General features: G+C 38.3%; 2 protein-coding genes across 2 annotated transcripts; both read left to right on the forward strand.

Annotated features, from left to right (window-relative positions):
• The first annotated feature begins 1,653 nt into the window (after positions 1-1,653).
• Positions 1,654-2,355, forward strand: LOC141680236 (uncharacterized). Its single transcript, XM_074486520.1, has one exon. It carries the CDS (start codon positions 1,654-1,656, stop codon positions 2,353-2,355), a length of 702 nt encoding a protein of 233 aa, XP_074342621.1.
• Positions 2,356-9,136: 6,781 nt separating this feature from the next.
• LOC141680237 (uncharacterized) lies at positions 9,137-9,649 on the forward strand. The gene has a single exon (XM_074486521.1). It carries the CDS (start codon positions 9,137-9,139, stop codon positions 9,647-9,649), a length of 513 nt encoding a protein of 170 aa, XP_074342622.1.
• Positions 9,650-9,906: the final 257 nt, after the last annotated feature.

The raw sequence follows: 9,906 nt of genomic DNA on the forward strand, positions 1-9,906 counted from the left end.
AGCAGAATGGAGTATTATAAAAATATGCACTTTGCAGGGATATTGAACAACATACTAAGTTCATCTAACATTAATATTAAAACCTTAAAGGCTGAGTAGTACAATTAAAAGTGCATGTCAGCTTTCCGCAATTTTGATTATGGAGCATAATTTGATGAATACTCGAAAATGACTGGAATTAAACTTTAGAGGAGCTCAACTTAGTTTAAGAAAAATAGAAATTATGACAAATAAAAGGTACACACCCTTTAAAAAAACGTTTAAGCCACGTAAACAAAGAAAAAATATAATGTTGCAAGTTGTTACAATTGTAAAAAAGTATGGATATTTAAAAAATGAATGTAATAAGTGTAAAAATGCCAAAAAAAGAAGAAATAATAAATAGAAATACTTTAGACTTATTGGGTATATAATGGACGGTAAATTATCTTGAGTGAAACCCATTGTATTAAAGAAATTAATACGGGTTTAATCAAATTTTAAAATTTGAAAGATGGATAACAAAAAACTAAAAAATATGAAATTTACTTAAATATAGTATAGATCAAAATAAATAAACTCATAATAAACTATAAACAATAAAAAATAATAGGTTCTATTAGCATACTAATTCAATCTACTAATAGAATACTAGAACGATCATAAAACTATTGGAAACAAATATATGTAGAAATTGCATAAAAATTTAATGCATGAGAATTTCGTGTAATTATCAATTTTCATACGAGGATCTTAAAAATATTATATCAACTCGTAATTATACCCACTATGCATAGGGGTTAGTCTCTCAAATGAAATGGACAGGGGTAAACTGGGGTTTATTTACAACTTTATGTGCAGTTTCAAGATATACTTGTGTCTAAACCATGTGCATATTAATCAAGAAAGTAACTTGTGTCCTTATTTTTGTTTGAATTTATTTGTGAAGCAAGTTTAAGTAACGTCCCTATTGTGTATTTAAATTTCATCCCATGCTAATCAAAAAAATTATTTTTATTTTTCTAATTAAACCACACATGGCGCCGAGGATAACATATATATGTTTCGCAACCTAATTGTATACTTATGTTGTATTATTTAATAGGAAAACTGAAACAAAAGGGGGCATGTAATGACAATTTATAAATAAATATTCCTTAATTCTATTGATCGAATGTCCTTACTTTTTTAATCCAATGTATACACTGGTACAATACTATCGCTAGACATATTGGTAGGTTCATAAATCTAATATAATGTACTAAGATCCACTCAACGATTATTTTGGTCTACTGAAAAATTATCATAATAATTTTTTTTAATCATTTTTAAAGAATTTTAACTTTAATACTTTTAATTTTTACCTAATAAGACATATTAAAGTTCACAATCAACCATACAATTTTGTAAGTTTTACATAATAGAGAATCAAATATTTGACATATGGTCACTTGTGGCATTAGCCCTATGATTTTCTAAGAACAAAATTCATATTTTTAATAAAACTAAGTGTCTCACGTGCATATGGTAAGGTTAATATATTAAGATCACATATATTGTTGAGTGAATCCCAGTCTTGTCATCTGACATGTTTTGATATTGTTGAGTGAATCCCACTCGTTAAGGTACAGTTCATATTCGTATTTTCAGTTTCCAGTTTCGGTGTGAAGCATTATGGCTAGAAGTGACAGGGCTATTCAGAAGCTGGAGGAAGCTTTGGCGATGGTCAGTCTCGAAGAGGAGGAACAAGGCGGCCTAAACTATGAAGACACGACCGAAGAACTGAGTGAAATTGATGATAGGTGGTGTCTGGTCGGTAAATTTTTAACGGAATCCTCCATTGATTTTCAAGCTATGCAGCATAAAATGGCGAATTTATGGAGACCAGGAAAAGGTTTATATGTCAAACAACTGGAGAGCAACAGATTTTTGTTCCAGTTTTACCATGAGGTAGACATTAAAAGGGTGATCGAAGGGAGTCCATGGACATTTGGACGATTCCATTTAATTCTGGAAAGATTAAATCCAGGAGATAACCCGAGGACAGTGGAAATCAATAAGCTCGATATATGGGTTCAATTACATGGAATGAATGCTAGGTTTATGTCTCAATGTGTTGTCACTGATGTGGGGAATTATATCGGTAAATTCATTAAAAATGACACGAATAATTTCATTGGAGTTTGGCGAGAATATCTACGTGTGCGTGTCTCGATACCTATAGATATCCCAATCAAAAGAAGAATGAAATTAAAGAAATCTGAAGATAACTGGTGCTGGGTTAATTTCAAATACGAAGCAATCCCTACATTTTGCTTCATTTGTGGTATAATTGGTCATGGAGAAAAATTTTGTGACAAGTTATTTGAAATGTAAACAGAGAATATCGACAAGCCTTATGGTGCTTGGTTATGAGCAGAGCCAAGGAGGAAAACATACACAATGGGGTCTAAGTGGCTGAGGAACCCAACTTCAATTCAGGCAATGAATTTCGATGGAGGAGGAAGAACTAGCTCGGAGAAGACGAGTCCCGTAACTGGTGGAACGATTCAACATACTAGCATGAAAAAAGGAACTAGAATGGATATGATTGGAGATTACAATGCTAATAATACGAGAGGAAATAAAAGAAAAGATCTTGCAGTAATTCAGAGAGAAATTATAGGAGGAACAGATAATCACATCGCAATAAACTACAATGAATCAATCTTTTAAAATCAATTTGGAGGGAAACTTTAGTGGGTCGGACTCAGCTGAAATTGTAGTTGTGAAAACAATCTACGATTAATACAAATAATCAAACAAGTGTGTGCATGAGTAAACGAAATCAAACGGAGGAAGAAAAGATATAAACAGAAGAGAGATCCTCGAGTCCAGTTGAAACTGTCTCCTTAAAGCTATTTCGCCTCTCACCGTATGTGCGAGTCGATAGCCTCCCAGGATAAAACGAGGTAGCGGCGGCGTTACGGATAACGAGCACCTTCAGCGAGCTTGAACGGGCACGAAACTATCACCGAGAGAGAGAGATTTGTGTTTAGAGGCGAATATGTTTTTGGTGTGTCTAACCCTAACGCCTTAGAGGTGTTTATATAGGTGTAGATAGACTTGTGCGCTACTCTTTTCCATAATTAAATATCATTAATTATGGAATCGGTGTAATATTTGCAAGCTACTCTATTCCATAAATAATCTGAAACAGAATCGGATTAAATATATCAAGACATACACCATATCAATTAATCTGAAACAAAATCAAATTAATTTATGCCATAATATTTGAGCCAAATTCTAATGGAAAATAATAATTTCCATTATTAAGAGAATATCATCATATCTCACACATCTTTTATTCATAATGCTAAAAAATATGACTTACCAATATGGGACTTATACCCATATTTTCCAACAATCCCCCACATGGGTGAGATTGGTGATCTTAGTAGCACACACCAGACAGACAGACAGACACGGAGTTTGACTTGGTGATAGTTTCTTCGATCAGATATAGCATACGATAGGTAGAGAATGCTCCTTGAACCTTCGCTCGAGTAAGCATACCGACTTTACTGGTAGACAGTAGACGTGCTTGTCCTTGAACTGTTCGACCGTTTATGTAAACGATGATATACTTATCACTATATCGTTTCTGACTCGTTCAGCTCTCATGAGTATGTCCATTTTGGCCATGGAACATCATCCTGGTTCTGCAAAAGTTTCTAAAGAATTGTGCCTCGCAATTCTCCTTTGAAGCGGCCCCATTTCTCTCCCACATAGGTGATCTTTATCTTATAGAGTAACCCGCGTTTACTCAACTGAATTCCATGCGTTCACTCCTGAGCTCCATGTATTCATCAAAGATCATTAAAGGCTCAAAGCTTAACCTCGTACCTTACGGGTCTCACTGTTTCCTCATCATAGGAACAGGCCAGGGGTTACCCCCACAGTGATTTGGTCATCATGATTTAGTTGTCCCATTGAACCAAGTTCTTGGGATCTCCAGTCAGCAATGGTTGGGTGTCCACCATGATGCCGTTAAGCAATAGGCTTAAGGCCCATCCCTCTCGATGATTTCTCAACCACTTCTCTTGATAACCCTTTGGTTAGTGGATCCGCGATATTATCCTTTGACGGTATATAGTCAATAGTGATAATTCCGGTTGAGATCAATTGTCTAATGGAACTGTGTCGTCGTCGTATATGACGAGACTTTCCATTATACATCGTGCTCTGTGCTCTGCCATTGACTATCACAGTGAATCCCTATTGCAGTTACAGGCTTTGGCCATCTTGGAATATCCTCCAGAAACTGACGTAGATATTCAGCCTCTTCGGCGCATTTATCTAGTGCCACAAACTCAGCTTCCATCGTGGAATGAGTTATCACCGTTTGTTTTGAGGATTTCCATGATATTGCCGCTCCAGCTAATGTAAACACATAGCCACTCATAGACTTAAGTGCTTTCTTGCTAGATATCCAATTTGCGTCAGTATATCCTTCTAATACTGCTGGGTATCTACCATAGTGCAGTCCATAGTCTCGAGTTCCCCTCAAGTACCTTAGTACCCTTATAATCGCTTTCCAGTGATCAGCTCCCGGATTACTCGTAAACCTACTCAACTTGCTAATTGAGTATGCAATGTCTGGTCTTGTACAACTCATGAGGTACATCAGACTACCAATTATCCTCGAGTATTCCAATTGGGAAACAGCCACACCTTTGTTCTTGGATAGGTGCAAAGTCATATCCACAGGTGTCCTAGCTTTCTCAAAGTCATCCTTAAGAAACTTCTCAAGGATCTTGTCAACATAATATGGTTGACTTAATGCGAGACCCTCTGATGTTCTAGAAATTTGAATTCCCAGAATTACATTTGCTAGTCCCATATCTTTCATGTCGAACCTTGATTTCAACATGTCCTTTGTAGATTTGATAACTTTATCATTGCTTCCAGCAATAAGTAGATCATCTACATATATTGTCATCATGACATAGCGATTGTCATTCTCCTTGACATAGCTGTTCTCGTTATCCTTGTAATAGGCACAACTATCACATTCATTGATTTTGAAACCATTGGCCAGCACGACCTCATCAAATTTTTCATGCCATTTCATAGGCGCTTGTTTCAAACCATACAATGATTTCACCAATCTACACACTTTCCTTTCTTGTCCTGGGATAACAAACCCTTCAGGTTGTTCCATATAGATTTCTTCGTCTATGTCTCCATTTAGGAAAGCTGTTTTCACATCCATTTGATGTACAGTTAGATTACGCATTGCAGCAATAGCAAACATCATCCTTATGGACGTTATTCTCGTTACAGGAGAATATGTATCAAAGTAATCAAGGCCTTTTTGTTGCTTGTATCCTTTAATTACAAGTCTGGCCTTATACTTATCAATAGTGCCATCAGTTTTCAACTTCTTCTTGAAAACCCACTTGCTACCTAATGGTTTGCAACCAGTTGGCAAGTCCACTAATTCCCAAGTATGATTTTGCATAATTGAATCAACTTCATTCTTGATGGCCTCTTTCCATATAGGCCCATCAGGTGAGGTAACCGCCTCCTTATAAGTTTTTGGGTCACCTTCTTCGAGCAAATAGGTCATAAAATCAGACCCATAGGATTTCTCCGTTCGTTGTCTTTTGCTCCTTCTCACTACCCCCACATTTTCGTCTTTACTTTCGTCACTCTCATTATCGTCATCTACAGACTCATGAGATCGTTTAGACGTCGTAGGTTGTTGGTTTCCTGGATTACAGGGAAACATCGTCTCAAAAAATGAGGCATTTCTTGATTCCATAATGGTATTCTTTTGAATATCAGGAATCTTGGATTCATGAACAAGAAACCGATATGCAGTGCTGTGTGGAGGATATCCGATGAAGACACAATCCACAGTCTTAGGACCTATCTTCACCTTCTTCGGTGTAGGGATCAGTACCTTTGCAAGGCACCCCCACACTTTCAGGTGTTGGTAACTTGGTTTCTTTTTCTTCCACATTTCATAAGGACTTACATCCTTATTCTTGCGCATCGTAATATTTAAAATATTATTTGCGCTTAAGATGGCTTCTCCCCACATCGATTGTGGGAGCCCAGAGCTTAACAACATCGCATTCATCATCTCTTTCAGAGTGCGATTCTTCCTTTCAGCCACACCATTTGACTGAGGGGAGTATGGTGCAGTGACCTCATGGATTATACCATGTTGTGAACAGAATTCCCCAAACGGTTCAACATATTCACCTCCACGATCACTTCGTATCGTTTTGATTTTCTCAGTTTGTTGTATCTCAACTTCTTCCTTATAGATTTTAAATTTATCTATAGCTTCGTCTTTGCTTTTCAACAAATATACATAGCAGTATTTTGTACAATCATCAATGAATGTAATAAAATACTTGTTTCCTCCTCTTGTTGGAGCGAATTTTAAATCACATATGTCGCTATGTATTAGGTCTAGCACTTTGGTGTTCCTTTCCACACGTTTAAATGATGATCTCTTTAATTTTGCCTCAACACAAGTCTCACACTTATGTTTTGGATCGATAGTAAGTTTAGGTATGTATTCTTTTGCACTTAAACGTCGTAAAGTGTCATAATTTACATGTCCCAATCTAGCATGCCATAAATTAGGAGACTCAAGCAAGTAAGCAGAAGAATTCTTCATTTCATTATCGTCCTTAACGGACATTACATTGAGCTTAAAAAGCCCATCAGTTAAATAACCCTTGCCTACAAACATACCACTCTTAGACAAAATAACTTTATCTGACTCTATTACAATGCGAAAGCCATGCTTATTCAACAGAGAACCAGACACAAGGTTCTTGCGAATATCAGGCACATAAAGTACATTCTTCAAAGTCAGATTCTTCCCAGAGGTCATCTTCAGGATCACCGTGCCTTCACCCTCAATGGTAGAAGTTGCTGAATTCCCCATGTAGAGCTTCTCACCAGCATCGGAAGCTTTGAGGCTAGAGAAAACCGCCTTGTCTGAGCAAACATGCCTAGTAGCACCAGTATCAATCCACCATTCACGTGGATTAGAACCGACCAGGTTCACTTCAGAGACCGTAGCACAGAGGTCTATGTCACCCATCTCCTAGGAGATATTCTCTACCATGTTTGCTTCTTTCTTCTTGTTGGGCTTCTTGGGCTTCTTGCAGTCAGAAGACCTATGACCAACTTTATCACAATTGTAGCACTTCCCTTGAAATTTCGACTTCGAAATCCCTCCCTTGGGTGCCAGCTTTGCCCCTTTACTAGAATTAGCCTTCTTGGGCTTGGAGCTTTGAGCATGCTCCACCATGTTTGCCTTCTCAGTGGTAACGTTAACTTTCTTCTCGGACCCTCTGTTGTCTTCTTCAATACGAAGTCTAACAATAAGATCCTCCATAGACATCTCATTTCGCTTGTGCTTAAGGTAGTTCTTGAAATCTTTCCATCCAGGTGGAAGCTTTTCAATAACAGCAGCAACTTGGAAAGACTCACTTATGACCATTCCCTCAGCATGAATGTCATGAATGATCACCTGCAGTTCCTGCACCTGACTGACCACAGTCTTAGAGTCTGCCATTTTATAATCAAGAAAGCGGCCAACAATCCACTTCTTTGCCCCAGCGTCCTCGGTTTTATACTTATGGTCAAGTGACTCCCGTAAGACCTTAGCTGTTGGCTTCGCGCTGTATACGTTATACAACGAGTCAGACAAACAATTTAACACATAGTTCCGACAGATGTAGTCGGAGTGCTTCCAAGCATCAGCAGCATACACAGTCTGCATGTTACTCTCGGCAGTGAGCAACGGTGGTTCTTCCTTAAGGAAGCGATCCATATGCAACGTGGTCAGATAAAAGTGCATCTTTTGTTGCCAACGTTTGAAGTTCGTTCCGTTGAACTTCTCAGGTTTTTCAGCATGTGCAGCAGGCACAGTTGGCATAACAGGTGCAGCAGGCACCACGGGTGGAACAGATGGTACGTGCGTCTGTACTACAGGTGTATGCACACCAGTAGGCACCGCAAGTATGATCGGAGGAGTGAATCCTGCCGATATCTGTCCAAGAGGAACACTAAACTGTCCAATGATAGTGTGTCCCACAGGCACATGTCCCGAAGGCACATGTCCAACAGGCGTTTGACCCCCATCAGATCGTACGATCCGTGCGTTAGGGTTAATCGACTGCTGGTGAACCCCATCAGATCCAGTGATCTGTGCGTTGGGATCAGCCGTCATGTTCATTGAATCGTTCACAGTTTGGTTCTCCATCGATCTGTTACTCAACAAAACAAGCAGATACAGATGTATCAGTCACAGATGTATATAAAATAAATAGCTTTAAGATTGTGAAAACAATCTGCGATTAATACAAATAATCAAACAAGTGTGTGCGTGAGTAAACGAAATCAAACGGAGGAAGAAAAGATATAAACAGAAGAGAGATCCTCGAGTCCAGTTGAAACTGTCTCCTTAAAGCTATTTCGCCTCTCACCGTATGTGCGAGTCGATAGCCTCCCAGGATAAAACGAGGTAGCGGCGGCGTTACGGATAACGAGCACCTTCAGCGAGCTTGAACGGGCACGAAACTATCACCGAGAGAGAGAGATTTGTGTTTAGAGGCGAATATGTTTTTGGTGTGTCTAACCCTAATGCCTTAGAGGTGTTTATATAGGTGTAGATAGACTTGTGCGCTACTCTTTTCCATAATTAAATATCATTAATTATGGAATCGGTGTAATATTTGCAAGCTACTCTATTCCATAAATAATCTGAAACAGAATCAGATTAAATATATCAAGACATACACCATATCAATTAATCTGAAACAAAATCAAATTAATTTATGCCATAATATTTGAGCCAAATTCTAATGGAAAATAATAATTTCCATTATTAAGAGAATATCATCATATCTCACACATCTTTTATTCATAATGCTCAAAAATATGACTTACCAATATGGGACTTATACCCATATTTTCCAACAGTAGCAGTGGACTTAAAAAGACGTCGTTTGGGCCTTGAGGACAACCCAAAAGAAAGAAATGAAGATGGGGATGATATCATAATGAATGGATCGAATGAGAGTTCAACTCAGTCAAAAAATGAAGTTTTGGCGGGGACTGCAATGCAGCCTCGCCGTTCATTATGAATTCCCTAGCTTGGAACTACCAGGGTCTGGGTGCACCTGGAAAGATACAGTTCCTACAAGACGTCACCCGGTATGAACAACCAAAGTGCATTTTTTTGAGTGAAACTATCTCTAGTAGGAAGAAAATGGAAGAGCTGTGTGCAAAACTACGATTCGAGGGGTTGATAACTGTTGAACCACAAGGTCGAAGCGGAGGAATAGCAATGTTATGGAAAGATGCGATAGAAGTCAATCTCATGAGTATGTCCTTAAATCATATTGACATAACAATGAAGGTAGAAGGAAAAGAAACTTGGAGATTCACAGGTATTTATGGTGAACCTGTGAGAATGCAAAGACGAAGAACATGGGAGTTACTACGCCATTTAGCACGGGATGCTAATTTTCCATGGTGTTTGTTTGGCGATTTCAATAATATTACCTCCCAGCAAGACAAGAAAGGAGGGCATGCTTACCCTAGTTGGCTTATTGATGGATTTAACGATTGTTTGAGAGACACGAAACTATAGGATCTTGACTTAGTAGGCCACCAGTTCACGTGGGAACCAGGCAGAAACACAGATCATTGGACTGAGATTCGACTCGACGGAGTGTTGAAAAATGTATCATGGATGAGTATATTCCCAATGACTATAGTGTATAACTTGGAGGGGTCTCCATCAGATCATAGCCCCCTTCTAATGATCCCAGAAGTGAAGGATTTGGGTAAGAAAACAGTTAAATTCAGATTTGAGAATGCATGGCTCACAGAGCCTATGTGTGAGCT

This window comes from Apium graveolens, chromosome 8 (assembly GCF_009905375.1).
Source record: "Apium graveolens cultivar Ventura chromosome 8, ASM990537v1, whole genome shotgun sequence".
NCBI classification, from domain to species: Eukaryota; Viridiplantae; Streptophyta; class Magnoliopsida; order Apiales; family Apiaceae; genus Apium; species Apium graveolens.